This window comes from Triplophysa dalaica, chromosome 17 (assembly GCF_015846415.1).
Source record: "Triplophysa dalaica isolate WHDGS20190420 chromosome 17, ASM1584641v1, whole genome shotgun sequence".
In the NCBI taxonomy this organism is placed as follows: Eukaryota; Metazoa; Chordata; class Actinopteri; order Cypriniformes; family Nemacheilidae; genus Triplophysa; species Triplophysa dalaica.
The window spans coordinates 7744284-7765449 of NC_079558.1; the positions used below are offsets into that span (position 1 = coordinate 7744284).

The window sequence follows — 21166 nt, forward strand, 5'->3', positions numbered from 1 at the left end:
AATAACAAAGAGATGCATGTGATGGGGGAAGACGGACTGGCAGAGAGGAAATTACAAATTTACAACGAACCATGAGTTCTCAAGAACAGAGAAAGGCATCTAGATATGTTGTATTCAGTGCATATAGTCAGAATGAAAACATATCTTTCACATTATGTCTTTTAACATTTCCTAATATTATGATGTAATATCCCCTTCAGCCATCAGATCTGTAAGGTAACTCATCTTGAAGTGATAGTTCACCAAAAAATTGAAATGCTATCATCATTTACTCGCCCTTTTGTCATTTCAATCCTGTATGACTTTCTTTCTTCTGCTGAACACAAATGAATATATTTTGAAGAATGTTATTAACCGGAGCTCCGGAAATTACAGAAGTGAATGGGTGACGGCACGGTTCTTTTACCGATTTTCTTCAAAGTGTCTTCATTTGTTTTCAGCAGAAGAATCTTTTGGGTGAACCATCCCTTAAACAAACTGGATTGAAAGTTTTGTTTCTTTAAAAATCATTAACTTGTGTATCAAGACAAATTCTTGTCATCTGGAAGATATAGATATGTTGGTAAATTTGATTAAAGATACTCTAAAAAACAAATCAGAGATTATTGTGAAATCTCAATTTGTCCTTCTTTCGTAATGACTCCATGACAGTACAGCAAAAAGTTCATATTTCTGAGTAAATAAAAAAAAGGGGATTTTTGAACAATATGATTTTTTTAAGTAAATACTTAAACTGAATTCCATGTGTGCGGGAAAACATGAGTGTGTAAAGTATGATCAGTCAGAAGATTTCAGAAGAAAGGAACACTGTTATTGCTCTCATTTCATCACAATTCTATTATATTGCATTCGTTTAATGAGCTTTCAAATGTTCTGCATCCTCTCTTCTATGTTACACATATTAAACAATATGAAAAAAAAAAACAAGTCCATGCAAGGAGTTTATTATTGAGCAACCTGCTGTATTATACAAAGGAATTTCCTCTCAAACATTTCATTCACATTCAATACTTCAAAGACACCAGTACTAAGTAGCATCCTTTTCTGTAAAATACTCTAAAAATAGCTTGTTTTGAATTTAAATACTTTGAAAGCTTTATAGGAGGTTAGAAATGTGCACTATGTAATATAATGAATATAGTTTTAATGTCGTACCAAAAACATTTTCCTGACCCCAGTTTCATCTACCCATGCAGAGACGGCAAATCAATCCAACCCATACAAAATAATCATGTACAGTTTCTTTAAGAAAATAGAAAAGATATTAAATGTCATATGCAACAATATAATCATTCGTTTTGAAAAGAAAATGGTACAAAATGGTAGAAACAATCAAGACTACATACAACAGTACTACAAATGCAATGAATGAATGCAATGTTCTGTTTATTATGTTTTGCTTCTAAACACCTTGTTGAATGTATCGACATGTATTTGCAGCTTATTTCTTATTATTACAAAATAGCTACTTAACAGTAGTGCCTACCGTAACATTACAATATTTGTACTGGTTGCCCATGATAATGGAAGCAATGAGTTTTTGGAGTTGGCTGAGATCATTATTGTTTGTCTTTGGATGTGCTCAATACTCAATTTTTACTTTATTTTTCACCTGATGTTGGCTGCAGTTATAGTATAAACAACGTCACGGAAATACTTTTCACTTCAGTCTTATAAAGTTATAAAAATTGGAACTTATGCAATAACAGGGAAAAATAGATTAAAACCCACTACCTCCGGTATCTTAGTAACTTTGAGAAGTGAGATGGACTTTTCAGGGAGGATGTGGATTACTTCATACAGTATGTGTAACAAAATGCATTAAAACACAAAACATAACATAATACGTTCTGACATTTGTTTAACAAAAGGCACGGCACACGGCACAAAAAATAAACCTTCATTGCAAGAGTATAATATGCATTAGAAACATATTCAGATATATATCCATGATTGTAAGCAAGCAAACAAATTCACAAAGTGAAATATGAAATACTTTTTCGGATATATTTTCATCTGTACAGGTTATTGATAGTTTGATAAAAATAAATACATTTTCTTTTTTTATTGCATTTTTTGGTGAGATTACACATCATCAGATTGCTACTTCGGATAGCACAAAGTGAATATGGGATATGAAAACTTCATGAGTGCACAGACTCGATTTAAAGCAATAACTATGAATACTGTCTCTTGCCGTTAAGATTTAAGCTAGAGACCAAGATTTCATATAAAATAAATTCTTAAATCTTGGACTATGTTCAGCTGTTTTCTTAGTCTGTGGCGTAATTCGAGAAAAAAAGAAATATATTTAATATTGCAGCTTTACCACAGTAACATACACAGTTTCTCCCACCTATAAAACACATTTTACGCTTTCTTTTAACATTTCTTACAAAAATACTTTGTGATTTAAAGCACAGTGTAATGTAACTGATTCAGCTGCTACCTCGCCGGTCCGATACATTGCTTTGATACATCAAGGCCTCCCATCTTTCTCTCATTGGTAATACTGCAGAAGTGCAAGCAGTTGTGTCTTTCTTCTTGATGTTGCTTAATGGCACATGAATGACACTGTGTTCTGTGACAGTCCAACAGAACTCCAGCATTTGCTGGTGCAGAGAAACCTACGTTTTCTTGAGAAAATGATTAGATACACAGAATGAATTGTGGCTTGCAACGTCTGAGCTTTGCTTGATATACATTATACATTCAAACCTCATTGATAGACTTTCTATGATAATTTGCTAGTCATCAACAGGCCGTAGAAGTTCTGAAAATTATTTTGAATATGTGTCTCGAAGTTCATCTGCCTGCTTATGAATTTCTTTGACTATTGTATCAAGTAAGAGGCCTGGAGGTTTCCAGCTCTGTTTCAGATGAGTTTTTGATGACAGCGGTATTCCAGTAAGGTCACAGAATTGCTCTGACAGTGTCCAAGTTTAAACTCTCTCCACACGACTAGGGTCATATGCATCTGAGGATAAACACATAAAATATATTAACTATTTTGACAAAGACTCTGAAGAGGTAAACTCACACTGTGGATTTGGTATAGTGTAATATATACCTAACTAACAAGAGAACATTATATCTAATTTTGATGGCATTAAGAATGATACATCAGTCCACACTTCCCTCTTGTGGTGAAGAAACCGCATTACTGACTTGCCCCCAAGATTTTGACAAGTTATTGGTGACTGGCAGCTACATTTGTATTCATACAATATACATGTATTCATGAAGCTTATGTAGTTAAAAAAGGTATAACACTTTTCTGAGAGTGCCTATTCCTATATAGGGCACTTCACACAATGTAAGTAGCAACATAGCGTGCATAAAAAAACAATAATATTGGAAGTTTACTAATATAATGATTTTATATAATTTTATATTTTAATAGAATAGTATAATCTAGAATTATCTTTTATTGAATTTGAACCTTAAAATGTTATACTTAAAATGGAGACAACTTCATTTTTTTATCTCTAAACAGACACTGGATTGGAATGGTCACAATAAAAAATGAAAAAACTCTCTCTCCGTCTCAACAGGGTTGTTGTGGCTTTGTAAAAACTAATATCTTTTAAGCACTTATTGTATTATTTCCTACTTTTGAAAAATCGCTTTGTTGTTCCTCTATATTCTCTGTAAGTCATTTTTTATAAAAGCGTCTGCTAAATGTAAATGTATTAATTACATGTATAAATATGAAATATGAATAGAGTCTCTTGATTTTTGCCGTGGCAGTATATTTTAAGGCATAAAATACAGATTATATTTTATGCCTTAAAACCTTCACTTATACCTTTATTATATAGCCTAATATAATAATATAATATGAATTTCCAATGAAATGCTATTCAAACAGTATTAATCTGTAATTTTATACAATACACTGTAAAAAATACTCTTAAGACATTAAAAAAATGTGTATATATATATATATATATATATATATATATATACATATAAAAAAAAAATTCTGTTGACTTGTTCTATCATTTTTTTTTCAATTTACACAATTTTCAGGTATCACTTCTGGCAACAGTCTGTTCCTACATTTACAGAACTTTAAATGAGCAAATAAAAAAATGTAGGTGCTAAAAATCACCAGAAAATGTTAAGTTGGTATGAAAAAGGCATTTGAAATCTTTTTATCAACACTTAAATGCCAGTATCAGTGAATAGATAATTCTACTTTTTTCACTTCTACTTGCAGCCTCACAAACATGATAGAAGTAAACTAATAATATTACTAACCTGAAATGCATAATTTCTCATCTTCCTCTATTGCCAACACTGCATCATCCGCAATGAGCACTTGTTGCAGCGTAATCTCTCTTTTAGCTACCATGCCACTACGAGGCTGTGGGATTGGACGTGCCTTTGACCTTGATGGTGGCTGACTTGATCTCTCTTGTATCAGCTCATCTGCTGTCACTTTCACTTCCTTTTGAGCCTCATCCCCCTCTTGCATAAATCTTAATAAGTCCTCGACTTCTCCTGATGCACACTCAACACATTGGTCCCCCTCCTTCAGCCCTTGTTCCTCTTTAACTGATTCTGAAAGTTCTCCCGCTTCATCTTCTAAACTTTGTTGTTCTTCTGTCTCGTTTGCCAGGGTGATCCTGTTGATAGTCCTCACTAATGACTGAGTGCTTTCTTCTTTTGCATAGATGCTGTACCCCAGGGATGCATGATCATTTGTGGACAAAGGGGAACAGGTTTGCAAATGGTCCCAGGGTGCTTCTGTTACCTCATCAATCTTCTTGTCTCCTCCACTCACACTAAGAGTCAACTCCTCATCTTCTGACAGTGGAAGAGACAAACATAAGTTACTCGGAGGAAACTCTGGCAGCTCCAACATAGAAGGAGCTCTACGCCCATGTTTTTCTGCATTAAATAAATCATCTCCAGATTCTGGATCTTCTCCAGGTTGTCCCTCTGTCTGTTCTATCACAACTCCATGAAGTTCCATAGACCCATCTGGCACATCCTCAGACTCTCTACTCACATTCTGTATCTCCTCATTTGAGCTCATCTCTTTGGTTTGTGTTTCACAGACTAAACCATCAGTGACGTCTGAAGTTGTTCCTGCCTGTTGGCCATCACCCTGATCAACAACCAAAGATTCAACCGGTACTGTGATGCCAAGTATCCGAGCAGCACGTACCTCAATGGACTCGTTTTCAGGAATGCCCTTCGCACACTGCACTTGGTATAAGTTACTAATGTCTTCCGCCTGCATATTGCTGGCCTTCTCTTGACTCAGAAGAGTCTCAAGGTGTTCATCAGCCAGCGTCTTTTCATTACTCCAGCTGAGATAATCGGAATAAAAATGTTCATCGTCATCTTCAAAATTGGCTTTAAACCTACAATGGAGACTCTTTATCGCACGGACACGTGATGACCCCCCTGATCTTCTTCTACCAGCTTCCTTCTCATTGAGTGCTTTGGAATTAAAGATGTTATTATCGTTCAAGCGTTGAGTACCTTCAGCTATCTCAGGGCTGTGTCTGCTCATATCTCCGCTGCTGTCGGATGATGTAATGTGTAAGGTGTCACACATCTCTGAATTATCTGAAGGGCTGGTTAACATCGGCGACTCCGGACTCAAGTTTGTAGGTGAGCCAGAGGTCACGGTGTCTGGAATGGCAGTGTACACTGTTAACCCAACATCTTTAAACAAGCACTCTTTTGGCACGGGTATATCCTGCCTATGCATCCCTGGATCGGCGTTCCCCTTTCTCATATCATCAAAGTTTACATAATTATTGCCTTTGGCATCGGGTATTTCTTGGGTTTGGCCGTCAAAGTTTACCTCTGCCCTGGAAAAGTATTCCGGATGTCCTTCTATTCTGCTCCTACTCCCCGAATCAGGCTTTACATTTAAGTTCTTTCTTTTCAAATGCATCTCTGTGACCTGCACCACATGTGACTCAAGGTCAGTTTCCTCAGTTATATTAAGTGGGTCCTGTCTTCTATTGTTGACCTCTATGCTAGCGTTGCTTAGATCTAGGATGCTGTTTAGCGGGTCGTCCAGCTCTTTTATATTCTGCTTAACATTTGGACACTTGCCTGTCTGATCTTGTATCTCCTTATTGAAAGACTCAAGCTCCCCTATGGCATCCCATTTTCTTCTATTCACTGGCTTCAACAGGAACTGGCCAAAAACTTCTTGGCTTTCTGCAGTTTGCTGCTGGGTTGCAGTCTTTCTCAGCAAAGGATGACAGTCTGGAGATTGTGTTGTGGGTGACGATTGGGGTGAAGTGGGACTCTTTATACTCGAACTGCTTTCAGTCCGAGTTCTGGAGAATGCACTGTTGCTGGAAGGGTTGAGGTCTTTTTGACCCATCATGGGATATCCGTAGTTGGCACTACAGTGAGCTTCATCCTCATTATTTGTGGTTATGTGAGGGGAGGAATAGTCATTCGATGTCTGGGCTTCTCTTTGGGAGTGGGCATTTCTTGAAATTTCTGGAGAGCCTGTCTGAGTTTCCTGGTTCCTGTAATGATCTCCAGGCCAGGATCCTGCGTAGAACATTTCATTGTCTTGGCTTGCATTAAACGTCCTAACGTCCACAACCTCTTTCCTCAAAGGAGAGTTTTTAGAGCTTCTCATGAATACAGAGCTGCTAGACTGCATTTGTATGTCTTCGCTTGCTGGAGTTACAGAAGAGTTTTGGTTGTCAGGTTGTATTGCTGTGTTCTCAATTGAGCCAGCCACTTTTTCATTGTTATTTGGGTCAGAGACGGCTTTGTTTGCCTGCATATTAATAGGGACAGAAACCAGGCAAAACATAGTCTCCTTAAGCCTTTTTTTGGAGTTCTTCTTATTTTCAGCTAAAGTTTTTGCCTCAAATTTCTTTACCTGTGTTACCGTCTCAATAAAACCGTGGTTTGAGTTGAAGCTCTGTTGTGTTGTCGGAAGAGCATTGTTGTGGTCAGCTGGGTCCCTGTTGCAGTTTTGGTCGGCTGCTGTTTTTGAGCTTTCTGTCTCTTTTAAGACCTCCTTGTGCATACTGTTTTCATTAATAGAGTCACACATATTGCTTTTACATGGTTCAGTGCGATCACATGGTTTCTCTTTAGTAGAAAGGCACTGTCATTATTCTTCTCAGTTATGTGGTTAACCGGAATCTCGTTTCTGATGTTTCTGATTTTGTCTGCATCTGTAAGAGAATTGCCATCTATTCCCGATCCTGAAATGTGCCTGACGCGGGGGTCATCAAAGGGGATGTATTGAACATTAGCCATTCTTTCTTCAGCGTAACCTGGATATGCTTGTCTCCTGCATGGCACACTTCTCCTTCCATCTCTGTAATGATCTGGCCATGCCATCCCGGTCTGCCTAATAAACCATTCCTGCACTTCTGTCATGGCAGAGCCCTGCATATATGGGTCACTTCTGTACTGGTGGTTGCCCATTGAGATGGGATAAGTTCTGTGCCCGCCGCTAACCACAGGTTGCCTCCTGTAGGATGGGGGAGGGATGTAACCGGGTGGCTCTGCACCAGAACCTCCAAGTTCTTGTACAAAGTATTCTTGCCTTGAGAAGGGCAGCGGAGTCCTGTCTCTGGCCCGAGGGGCGAGCTCCCCCGTGAGTATCTCTGTGCTTCCACGCATCTGCTGGTGCACCTCATAAGATGGAGGCCTGAGAGGTCGACTGAATCTGGGTTTCAACGGTGGCGCTGACTGAGCGCCTGATCGGTCAGTCCACCTCTCCCTTCTCTCTGCATCACTAAGTTGTCTTCCATGAAGGTCTCGTGTGTGGTGTCCATTCACCCTAAAGCTTCCATATGAGTCCTGCCCAGTGGTCGGTATGTTGAAGTACTGAAGACTTTCTGATTGAAGTGCCATTCTGGGCAGTGACTGAGATTTGCTTTTGGTTCTGGGTGGAACAGCTCCTTCTGCAGTTCGTGGCCTGCGTTGCTCCTGTGCAACCTCATTTTCGGACGGCTGACGACTCATGCTGGTCATTGGACGCCACTCTTCCGTTCCCAAACTCTGGTACTTCCTTTCAGCTGCAATTCTCCACTGGTGCAGGGCCATCTCTCTCTCCCTCGCACGTGTGCTCTCTGCCCGGCGCTGTCTGGCACGGTTATGCTCCTCAGTGCTTAAGGCGGATTCTGGCCTCCGTTGCATGCCCTCTGGCTTGTTGGGAACCCCTCCAGCACTACCACGTGGGTCTTTGAAGTCGGCATAATCTAGAAGCACACTGAAGTCCTGACCTCTTCTTCGCCAGTAGGACACATCCTGCTCAGATCTAGGCTGGGTATGTATTCCTCGGTGGCTGTCATAAAACCTGCATTAAAAATAAAAGTTAAAATAAGATGAAATTTAGGATTTATATGAAAAAGAGCATAATACAGTAGCGGCCAGTAAGAACATAGGGCTTGATATGAAGAAATTATGACCCTATTATTACATTAAAAACTTTTTGCAGACAGTAAAAAGTTGACTGTGTTGACCACAGTACAGTAAATTATGGACCACTTATATTGTATAAAGCCGCAGAAAAAATAAAGAGACCATTTCAAATTTTCAATTTATTGTGGCCATTCCAGACCAGTGTCTGTTGAATTACAACAAAATCAAACCTCAGGAGTGACATTAAGTCATCCAACAGCAATGTGAAAGACTGACAGCATGACAAGAAACATGAAAACTGTGAAAAAAAACATTTTATTACTTTTTCTAAATAAATTAAGAAATATTACTGTTGTGTTTCTTAAAAGTGAATATGAACTTGTTTTCTTTGCAGTATTTGAGGTCTGAAAAATACAGAGCATCTTTTCTTTTCTGTTTCTCCAGTTTTCATTTTCTTTATTTTTATTTGAAATTTTGTAGAGTAATAGTAGTAGGTCACAGAATTAAACAACAATTATAAATTAACCTGAACACATAGCTATAAATAGTACATTTCAAAAATAGAAAAACAGTCTTTGAAATGTTTTTTTATTTTTTCTGCGGCTGTAGTAGACATTAATAATAATATCTGAGTAAATGATTGTTAATTCGGTAATACAGACAGCAATTACTTCGCAAGCACACTACAGTAACATCCCAATCTCAAAAAGACATTTCAGTTTGCTGATGCTGACAATGTGGTCAGCAAAGCAGGAGATCTCCAGAGGCACCATAGACTGTGAGGCAATTATGGTGCAAGCAAACTAGGATAAATTGGGCTTTTTTCTTAAGCAGGGAACTAACCTGACAAACTGTAATCTAGTTCAAACAGTTGAGTCAGCACTGAAGGTCTATTTTCTCATCAATATCTTGGGAGCAGGGAGCATAAAGTATGATCTGCATGTTAAACAATCCTGTCCTGCAGGATTATCTAGCTTAGTAACAGTCATTAGATATCTATCTATCTAAAGACATTTATAAGCACATTATATGAATAATTATTTAATCAATTAATGAATAAACATGGACTTACAAAAAGACAGAAGTTCATTTTAAATACCAATGTGACCTCTAAAATATGAATAAATCTTACTTACAACAAATTAATCTCTTAAACTGTTTTGCGACAAGAAGGCTGGCGGGATGCAGATATTCACATTTATATTCATCATGTTTTATTGATAAAGGTGTTATATAAGAGATTGTTCCAAGGAACTGAATATTGATCTGACAAAGGACTCGTGGGACATGTAGTTTATTGCCGCCTCTGCCTGCAGAACTGAGCATGCTCAGTAGGGGGTGCTGCGGGATTTCCGACAACGGAGGTGTTTACCCCGTTACGGTCCCGTATGACATGTGAGGATATGAAACCCGCACTGCAAAAATGTACGAAACATAGTTAATGAATTCATCGGCTTCAGGGCAAGAAGGACTGAGGTAGGAAACGGTGCAGACAAGCAAGTGAGTGTAGGAAACCGAGCAAGAAATGTAGAAAGTACAAAAATTTGAGAGGATGACATCAAGATGAAACACCAAACAATATTAAGGAGAGAATAATAGGCGAGGGGGATGCATAAAAAATGTAAAACAGAAAAGAGAAGGAAAGGGAAGTCCTTGACAGGTTCAACCTTTACATAATACTCATCAAACAAGACGACTCATACCATATCAAAGCGATGGGAAAAAAGCACAAAAGTGGAAGGGAGTTGAAGGTGATGCACAGAAAAAGAGGTCAAAATACAAGCACCCAACTCACCCGCTGTCCGTGGTCATACTGTCTTCTGGCAGACGTCCATCTCTGAGATTACCGTTGTCCACGTCTTGCGTTTTCTGCTTTCTGACCCTGTTTTCGGTGTCACCGGGGAATCCCCTGCCAGGAGTCTGTCTGAATCCTCCACCGCTGTAAACATGGTCCCCCTCATAGCCATTTACTGCGCTGTGTCCTTTCCGCTTCTCACCGATTTCACACCGGCTGTCGCTTCGTGTTGGCAGACATTTCTCATAGGTTGCGGGGTGGGGGGAAGACGAGTGTGAAACGGGGACATTGTTGCTGTTCCTTTGTGGGACTTTGTATCCATGAGAGATGAGAAGGTCTTCCACGCTGTACATGGCTAAGCGGTGTGTTGTTGCTTTTGGTGGTGTGTGTGTGAGAGTGAGTGTCAGATGAATTCCGCTTCTATACCAGATGAGACGAGCTCATGAACAGCTGCACGGGAGAGGCCATCACTATGGAAGAAATGATAGAAAGCAGGACAGTAGGAAGAGAGAGAGAGAGAGAGAGAGAGATAAAGGTGAAGTTAAAATGATGATTTTTGTTGATGACTCTCAATCAGAGGCACAGGCAAAAAAGGTTCTGTCTCACATGCACACGATTCACATGCTGTCTGTTTGTCTATCCACTGAACTGGTCCATCAATCACCCCCCTCCCTCCCCACACACACCCAACCATCCCTGCTTTCCTCTGTTCTCTATCCAGAACAAAAAAATCTACCCAGAATATCTCACTTGCAAAAACTCTGCAAGTGCAAAAAATCCTGAGCTCCAAATGTGATGTGACTGAAGTGCATTAGTAGTTGTACATAATTTAGACCATTTGTGATCAAAATTTCACACGTGCGAGTACAGGTTTGGCTATACTTGTGAAGGACACATTTTTAAATTCTAAAGTAAATACAAATATAAAAGAATTCTCACCATTAGGAAAGTTTACACAAACAATTTTGTGCATTCAATTTAATAATGTTAACGGTTAGGTTTAAGAGTAGAGTGTACATTAGTAAATATGTAGTCTATTTTGCATCGCATCATTTTTAGATAGTCAGGGGTGACCTTTTATGTACAGTATATAGGATCAAAAGTATGTCTTTGTATGTTTACATGTCTGTTTTGAGTCTGTACATGTGAGCAAGTCTGGAAGAAAAGAGGTTACCTAACTTGCCTTGCACACACACACACAAACAAACACTTGAAAAAGAGAGAAAGAGAGAGAGAGAGAGAGAGAGAGAGAGAGATGCCTACATTGCCTACAATCCCCCTCATTACAAAGATTATTGTTGGTTTCTTGATCTGCAAAGTGTGAAGTCCATATTGAAGCTTAGATTTCAGTTATATCTAAATCTTCTGAGTTCAGCATGCTGCTTGTTCTATAATCTTTCTAAAACAAGCCCAAGCAAAATCGTATTATTAAATAATTGTTTAAAGGGGTCATATGACACGGCTAATCAGGTTCCAAAGTAATTGTACTGACAGGTACACCCACCTTACATACGCATACATTTGGGTCGTCTTAGCACAAAATGACGAAACATTTGTTGGGATGTGGTTACACGAGGCATTTCAGACAGGTATTTGTGAGCATTCACTTTTAAAATAGAATGCATCTTTTGTGCCGACACTTTAACTTTAGCAATTTTACTTGTCTTATACATGCACGGCCACCACCTTAAAGGGATAACCCACAAAATGAAAATTCTGTCATCATTTAGTTACCCTCAAGTTGATTAACTGACATTTCGTGGGCACCATTGACTACCATAGTAGGAAGAAATATTGTAAACATTTTTTGTTCTGTTTTACACAAAATTTGATATTTTGCAGAATTTATGAAAGCAAACAGTTCCTGGGCACCTTTGACTAACATTTATTTTTTTCCTACTATGGTAGTCAACGATGTCCCAGAAATCTCAGTTGCTAACATTTTTTCAAATATCTTTATTTGTGTTCAACCAAACAGTTTAGAACAACTTTGGGTGGGTGGAATAAATTCATGTCAGAATTTTAATTTTGTGTGGAGTATCACTTTAAAACCTACAAAAAATGATTCTGTGTTGTAGAAGATTTCATGAAATTCATTAAGTAAACTTTCTTAATACAATTGTGTACAAAATTATAGAAAAAATCTCGGAATTCTAAATGCACAAATTATTGAGGGAATTCAACCTAATTTAAATTTGTAAAAAGAATCTTTACTTAATTATTTTGTGGTGGGACTGCATGAATTATTTCAGTTAATTTCACTAACTGAGCAGTGAATTAAGACTTCCCAGAATGCTTTGCATGTGGCAGCATTGGGAGAGTCATTTTTGTGGAAAGGTGCTATTCTACGTGCTTTACAATAAAATAAAAGTCTTGATAGTGTTTATTGTTCTTTATTGTTTATTATTGTTCGTTATTGTTTTTTAATCTTTAAGATTTAGAAAAGATTCCGTTTGTATGTTTGAGTTTCGTGGTTACCATGGTTCAGAAGAGTGAAGCTTGCTTAGATCATGAGGAGAGCTCATGATCTGTGTTGTAAACAATAATGAATGTTAAACTGAAGTTAAAAAGATCAAGAAGGTAACTCCAATGCACAAATGAGTATTTCTTCTTGATTTATTTAAGTTTATCATGTGACGGTAATTTTACTTGATTTATTTGTGGAATGTTGCATTAAATTTATGATTTAAATACTTAAAAATATCTTTAAAACATTGTTGCCATAATTGTTTTAAGTAAATATCTGTGGCATTTTTACAGTGTAGATTGAAAGTAAAACAGGAAATTATTAAAATTTTCTTCCTAAAGACACTTAACATTCAGTCAATTAAAATAAACATGTTACCATTCAAAATAATCATATTTTTTATCTTAATGATGTCTAAAGAAGAGGTGTGGTTTGTAGATGCATGACTTTCACAGCAGACTGATTTACTTTCATCATTAAAGGGCCGTATTTCTGTCTCAAAAGAGGCTCTAAAAACAATATAACCTTTTTTGGTTTCTACCTCTTTGTGTCTATTCATGCAGACACAGAGTAATTCACCTAGCCCAAAATAGAAGAGTTGCATTGCTCTTTTCTTTAGCCAAGGGGGAAAAACTCTACATATGAGTTTTATCAAAGTCATCACTTACCAGTACCACCGGCCATATCTTTCAGAAACATTTGTCTTTCTGCCATGGTGGAAGAACATTCTTATGATTTGCTACACCTGACCCTCACACAAACCGTATTATATATTTTTACGATTTATTATTTCCATAAATATTGTTTTTAAGCCATTTTACAATGTTAGAAATCCAATATGTAAGCAAAACAGACCCCACATGCCTGTAGACGTAAATGTACATCTTAATCCGACAGAAAAACAAAACAACATCCAAAGCCAGACGCTGGCAAGAAGACAATTCTAGGCACGGTCCATGGAGACGTTTAATAGCAAAGAAATGTTTGCCTGCATGGGTTAGAACACAGCTGAAGTTTCACCGATGACAAACTGCTGCTGGGAGTCTTGAGTAAATTCATAAAATTGCAGATCTGTGAGATTGCAAACTTTTCTTATTAATGGCCTTCCTTTATGGCTAACACATGTCGCCAGCTAAAAATGAACAAAAGCACGAGCAGACCAGTGATGTCATCGGGATGCTTTGAGCCAAAAGACCACAATAACATTGAATCATTTGATTCTCTCAGATTCGGAGAAATTTAGCATCTTTGATTTTCTTCTTTCCAACAATAAACATGCAGGATCACCTACAGTTGTTTGATATGCAGCTAAATCGTAAGATGTAAAACCCATAAAGCCCTCATCCCTCAGATGAGAAGCCTAGACTTTATCTCTTTAGACTTCAAGGTGTTCCTGTGGAGCCAGAAATGCCTTCCTCATAACCGATCACACATTTTTAGATCTGGCCCCACTCACACCAGCCTCACCAACACACCCGTGGAGCCCAGAGCCTTCCCCCATGACAGTTTGGTGTCAACTCTTTATTCTTAGACTTAGTGAGATTTTTGGTGTGTGTTTGAGAAAAACTTTAAAAGAAAGATCTAATGAAGAAAAAAAAGCACATTTTCTCTCAATGTAAACAATTGTTTCAATGTTTACCAGCAAATGTTAGGATTGCACTCAGACACCATCGTTCTGCAACCAATTTGATATAATTTGACATTTCCAAATAAAACATGATACTCGATGAGACAAAATGAAGGCCGAGCCCGAGACATGATTTTACCCATCAGGAATGTATTGGATTGTGAAAAGTGACTGTTTTTAACCAGAATGGAGGGTGATGACTTGCGAGTAGGGGTGGAAAACATAGAGGATTTGTGACATTTAATCTAATAGTTAAATCTTAGCTGTTTAACTAATAGGGGAATTGGATGAAATGTCAAGAATTGCTATACAAACCGAACAATTGATTGCAGATTCACTCGTATGCCAGCAAAAGCTTGTTTTAACATTATGTTTATTAAGAATAATGTGCACAGTAAGGGGAGGAGCTTGCATAGGGTCAAATTTTGATTACATGTTGTTTTTAACTTCTCTCAATATCTGGAGTAACAGAACAACTGTGTTGAGACTCATGATAAATTACCTCATCAGACTAATGTCTCCTCACAAATTGTCTAATAACCCTGACATAAATATGCAAGTAACGGCCTGCACAGAAAAAGCCTGAACAACAGCCACTGCTCTGACAATACGTCTTGTTCATTTCTAGTTCAATGCAAGACTGAAAATTGAGCATTTATGGGTCACACAAAAACAACAAGTTTGATAACAAACAATACAATGTCTGCCCTGTTCCATAAAAAGTTTTCCTAATCCACACCCGTCATTGTTCCATCCGCCCGCACACAACTCCTACGCTGTCCCTTAAGAGCCACGTGTTCACACTTCTCTACATCGTAAACACTTTGACATCATCTCAGTTGACCCTTTGCTTCCTGAGGATGTGCACGCAAGTTTTCGAGGAAAAGCGAGTGTCTATGCGGCGGAGGGGCTGAATAAACTTGACAGCCAAACACGGATACTGCGAGGAAAAAGATGGAGCCAAAACAGAAGGAAAATGCTTAACCAAGCTGTATTTCGGGCTGACTTGAGGATCTCCATTATGTCACTCATAACTCTAAATCTTGGCAGCATCACAGACCTTCAACAGATTTTTACTCCAGTTTGGTTCTAAACAAGTATAATGAACTGGCAACACAATTTTCCCTATCCCTGTTGTGTTCATTTATCTGTATTATGGTTTTATGCAGACTTTGGCATGTTAGTTCTTTTAGGTTTTCTTCTTTGAGTTCCAAACCAGAAAGATGTAAGGTGACACTGTTCATACATATTTACCCTGCAATGTTGTGTCATGCATTCTGACTTCTTTACAATGTTAAACATGCTTTCTTCTCATGCTTAAAATGGTCAACTTAAGGTCTGTTACGTAGTTTTTTCAAACATATAAAACTGTTTCGCAACAACTTTTCTTAGTCCCTTATTGGACAATTCTCACGGAAAAGCATGGGGCATGGCCACAGGAGAGCAGGGGAAGGAGCATGCGCAGACGTCACTTTCCCTTGTAGGCAGGAGAAAGAGAGCATACGTTCGTGAAGTGGTACGCCCGCTTTAAAACACATTTTGTCATGACTTAAGTCAATGAATTGCAATGATTGTTTAGATTTCCGTAAAAAGATTGGAGTTTTTAGATATTTCAAGTTTAAATTAACTGGTCAAGTAATCAAGTTTTGCTCAACTGTAAAGTTAAAACAGGGTTCAATAAAGATGATCCATATACGGAAAATGTGCTGTTCCTTTGGGCCTCACAGAATAAATTTACATTTAATAATTGAACAGAGGAGTCTTATACAGTGTACAAAAGCTAGAGCAGATTCTAGAAAAAAATGATTTTTTAAATAGGAAGTGAATAGAAAGTGCCTTTATCATATATTTATACTTTTGGATCAAGTCCAGAGAAAAGATGCAGGTTGCACTTTCTGCAATTACAACCAATGCCTTTCAAGAAATATGTCTTATCTGCATGATGAAAACTACTTCTTAAACCAGCTACTTAAACACCCTTGTTTTGTTTGAGCTGTGGCCATGAAAACGACCAATGTGCCTCCTTTGAAAGCATTTTTTCTAAGAAAAGACTATAAGAATGGTGCCACCGATTCCACTAGAGAAATGTTTTCAAGGTCTGGTAATTCAATTGGCAGGAGAACCAAAGAGTCATCAAAGCAGAAAGCAATGCTTTAGCAGACTGGAACTATAACCACAGTGCCAAACCAATAATCCACTGTTCTTCATGTGTTCTACAACATTAATATAAATTAGTTTTCATTCAACACATTCCTCATTGATATCAATAGGACTACTGATCTTATTTACTTTAGTCAAAGCTGCTTTAATGCAATGCAACATTGTAATATAGTGTGACCTGAAATACATTAATGCACTTCATTGCTGTGTGGAAGGATCAAAATATGCTATATCTGTCACATTTTTATCAAATTTAAAAAAGTAAAGTTATGGCTTGGACGGTTTATTCAGCCTTCATGAATCATTTTTACTCTCATAATTGAAATGTCTTGCCTTAAAAATATGATTTCTAAAATCAGTTTCCGAATACTTTTAAGGTCAACTGCTATGCTAGGTTTTCTCCAAGACAGGTATAAATGTAAACCAAACTGGATAAATCAGGGCTGAAATATTGTATGTATATGGGTCAAAGACGTTAAGATGTCCCCATCAAAAGACATTTACAAAAGTGATTTTATGTCCATAGAAAGCACATTAAATGGAAGTAAAATGTCTACTTTATGGTTTTTGGAGAATAAAATGTAAAAATTTGGTTGACATAATGTTACATTGTCATTCAGTGTAACACAATATTTATGTACAAATTCAAACAACATGCTTAATCCCGCTTTTACATATTAAAATATATGAAAGAATAAGGGAACATATTACATTTTATTGTGATTTAAATTAGTAAAAAATTCTTATTGACAATTGGGCAAAATAGGCAAATTTGCATTTTAATATTTTTAAATTACAACTAACTGGCATTTTGGGTTAAAGTAATTAGTCTTTTAATATGTGATAAATTTTGTTGTAAATATGCCTAAATCAGGGGAAAATGTATGATATTTATTTTTTTGCTCAGAAAAACTTAAACAAAAATGCAATTTAATTAAACAGAAAACCTTTACATGTTTTTAACAACAACAATTTAAAGCAATATTACACTTTTTGTTTTATGCTTTCCTTTTTTGTCTTTGGCCCATATACTAATGGCATATGAATTTCATTGGCATGTGTAATTTTGAATATTTGTGATATTGACATTTATAAAAAGATTTATGGTAATCAGAACAAATACATTTATACAGATTTGGAACAAATGGAGAGTGAGTAAATTAAGACAGAATTTTCATTTTTGGGTGAGCTGCTCCTTTAACAACAATGTATATGATTTATTTTCAACACGGTTTTTAATGTAATGTCTAATAGTAAAGAGTGCATCCTGGGTGAAATGTAAAATAAAGGTGCTCAGTGCTCTGTAGTTTGTGTCAAATCACCACCCATCATCAATATTGCACTCGTTTTAAACATCATTTTCATCTCTAGTATTATTTCAATATTTCTATTATTTGTATGGCCACATACAACAAGTAAGAAAATCTCCCTTTTTGAAACTCTTTCTAAGTAACCAGCATGAGTTATTATTTTAACTTATCAGTTAAAAACACCCTGATCAAAGGACCAGAACACATAAGTGTTCTGCTTATTACTCTCCTATCCTGCCAAGCAATATAATCTCAAACCAAGGGGAAAAAGTTTAGAGATTTGAAAAAACACAACTTTTGTGTTAAAGAGCAGAGATAGAACTTGGTTAGCTTTCACGCTATCATTGAAAACGTGCAATACCTCTCACAACTAAAGCTGAATAGACTACCAACAGCTTATAACCTTCAAACCTCATCAGGACATTGGAGCAGGTTGCTCTTTTTATCAGAGGAAAAAAGCTGACCGGTGATCCTTATCAGTTTGTATTCCTCCCCTGAGATTAATCGCTTGGCTAATTCATTTGCAGAGAGGAATCCATACAGGAGCATATAAGAGGGGTCCATCTGTTCTCCATATGAGTTTAATGTGACTTCATCATACACAAGGGCTATATACCATTCCTTTGCCCTGCATCTCTTTTAATTACTATTAGGTCATTATTTCACTATACCCTTTCATCTGCACATGGTTGCACTTTGCTTGTTAAATGTTTATCACTACCAAAAACCTTCTGATCTTAAAGCATTTGATTGGTCGGCCAGCCCTCTTACTTTATTACTATGCAATGTATAAGCATTTGTGGATGAAAGCACGTCTCACAGTTTGCTTTTCAATATTAATCCACAAACACAAAGTCAAACGTTTATCATAAATACATTTGTATGCAGTATTTATCTTAAAAGGTTGCTTTAACTCAACGTTTCGTGTTGATTATTTGGTCACTTCTCTACATGCTTATTAATATGTTCTCCATAATTTGAATGAGCCGTGGAAGAATAATATTGAAATGAATGAGATTTTGAATTCATCACGACTCGCATGGGGACCCGTCTAATGATTTTGTCCCGCAAAACAAACAAAATTCATTCTGAGACAACATTCTGTAAGCAAAATGTTGTCTGAAGGAGGCAACGATGTTCATTAATCTCTATTACGGCGGAGCGTTTGTGTTCCCTGTGCATGTTTACAACTGAAACTATACTAAAAACACATTTAAAGACGATACTGTTAAAGGGCCCAAAACTCCAATGAAATCCCAAGCTGTATCTACTAAAACTGAAGCATTTACTGAGCAGTTTAAATCTGGAAATATTACATTATAACTGATCGTGTCCTCAATCTGTTTAGGTAACAAACCTTCACCACTTCATTCATAAAAAACTCACTTTATGTGAATAACTGCATGTGTATAGCAGTGGTATCAGCACATTTCCAGGAAACAGACTTCAGCCCTTTCTCCATGTGTCATTAGATAAGTGAAGCTGTGTGATTCAGCTCTTCCGCTTTTGTCCTTCCCTTGCCCTCCCATTTCTTCAGATTTAAAGAATACTTACAGGACGTAGACTATTAGGATGTATGTGTTCCTAGTTCCTATATATAGGGATATAATAAAGTAAAAAGCTATAATTATATACCGTATAAAGGTTTTACTTTGATAAATGCTAGTATATATATATATAATTACAACAACTAAGCATATGTAGAAATTATGCCAATAATATCACAATGCTGATTTATAATATAATCCAATTTTAACAATATATCACTTCATTATAATCTTGAGAAACTTTCACTCTCAACACATCACTGCATTCTGTCATGATCTGCTTTTTGACCTCAACTTGACCTGTTCTCATTTTCTTTCACGAGACCATTTGTCTCGTCACCTTTCAAGAACAGCCCCCGAGTTAATAGCTTCATAAAACCACTTGAGTTCTTGCTTTGGGCCTTTGCACACGATTTCTCTGGTCACAAAATGTGTATTCAACATCTGCAAGGACAGACATGCAGATGGGTTTGTTTATAAGATCATTTCCAACAGCCTCCAAGCTGGACCTTGGCAGTTTTAAAGAAAAGATATCCCCAAATTCCGCTCTCATCAGCAAACATTAGGCCTACTACACATAGAGAAGTGCTCCTAATAAACCAGACTCCTCTGTCAAAGTCAAACGCTGTAAACGGACCAACAAACAAAGCCTTTAACCAGTAGCTTCGCTATAGAGTTAAGCGGCCATCCGGCGCAGAGTTGTTGACCTCGCACCTCCCGCGAGCTTGACACAGGTCGCTTCCTCTGCACGTGATACACTTGCCCTTTGAAGTTTTTTACTAACCAGTCGGTGTCAACACAACAGGAGGTTGTTTTTCCGGACAACAACTGCTGACACGCCAAGCAAAGCTGTCTGATCACCATTCATAAAGGATGTTACAAAAAAGATTGTTACATTGTTGCGCGGGTGACAGTAACATGCACGAGCATGCGTGAATGCGAGAGACACATTTTAACGACGAAGCTCCACAGGAATGTTGTTGAAAGCAATGATGTGTGATACCTAAAACTTTTGATATAATATATCCAGAAAAGCTAAGTCTACAAAACTTGACATCAAAGTTATAATGTCACGTTATGTCAAGGATAAAGCCCATCCCTCCCCTATACTATAAAATCCGCTCGGTTCACCCTTTACCTCGCTAATGTAGCACACACACATCTTGCGCACTGCGCCCGACCTCTAAACACAATTTACAGCGAAGCATCGAGCTGTCCGCCTTCCACGAGATTTTGGTTTCTGGGGGAAATGCTAGAAAGAGACTCATAATTATCCGAGAGCGGAGCGCAATTCGTCCCGGTCCAAAATATCGCATCAACGGCAGTGGCCATGCATCCTGTGACAGACACATAACGGAACGAAATGTTGCCATAGAGATACGATTCCGTTATCTCGGAAGTTTACGCGTCATTCCCGGCGTTATTGAACGGGTCAGTGTTACCAGCGTCAGCAGATGAAAGCGCGTTCACATTGACGCCTCGCGAATAAGCCCGTTTGATATGTTGAGGTAAAATGTTACGTATTTTGCCACGTACCTGAGATGTGCTCTTTCTGGGGTCCCAGGGTAGCCTGTGTTAAGTTCCTGATGTTGTGTCTGTGCTGAGCATGTCTAGGGTTGTGCAGAGGAGAGGGAGAGCTCAGATGCGTCTTGCGTGGGTCGGGTGAAGAGGGGAATGGTTCCTCCCAACGTGTGGGTAAACTTTTACTGACGAAACTGAAATACACCCCACCCCATCCCGCTCTCATGGTGTTATTCATGCTCATAGAATTTGCAATCGTTTATTAATTCCTATAAGAGATACGCCCTTTTGAAATACTTTTTTTGCACTAATGACATTTCGTTTGTTTACTAATCATTTGGTCATTCTTGAAAACCGTGGTGTATT

General features: G+C 37.6%; 1 protein-coding gene across 1 annotated transcript; it reads right to left on the reverse strand.

Moving 5' to 3' along the window:
* Positions 1 to 868: 868 nt before the first annotated feature.
* Positions 869 to 20953, reverse strand: jcada (junctional cadherin 5 associated a). The gene is given in 5 exon segments (XM_056771860.1): positions 869 to 2977; positions 4264 to 7020; positions 7023 to 8308; positions 10169 to 10638; positions 20816 to 20953. Coding segments are annotated over 4 exon segments (4431 nt in total). The 5' UTR covers positions 10522 to 10638; positions 20816 to 20953; the 3' UTR covers positions 869 to 2942.
* Between the last annotated feature and the right edge of the window lie 213 nt (positions 20954 to 21166).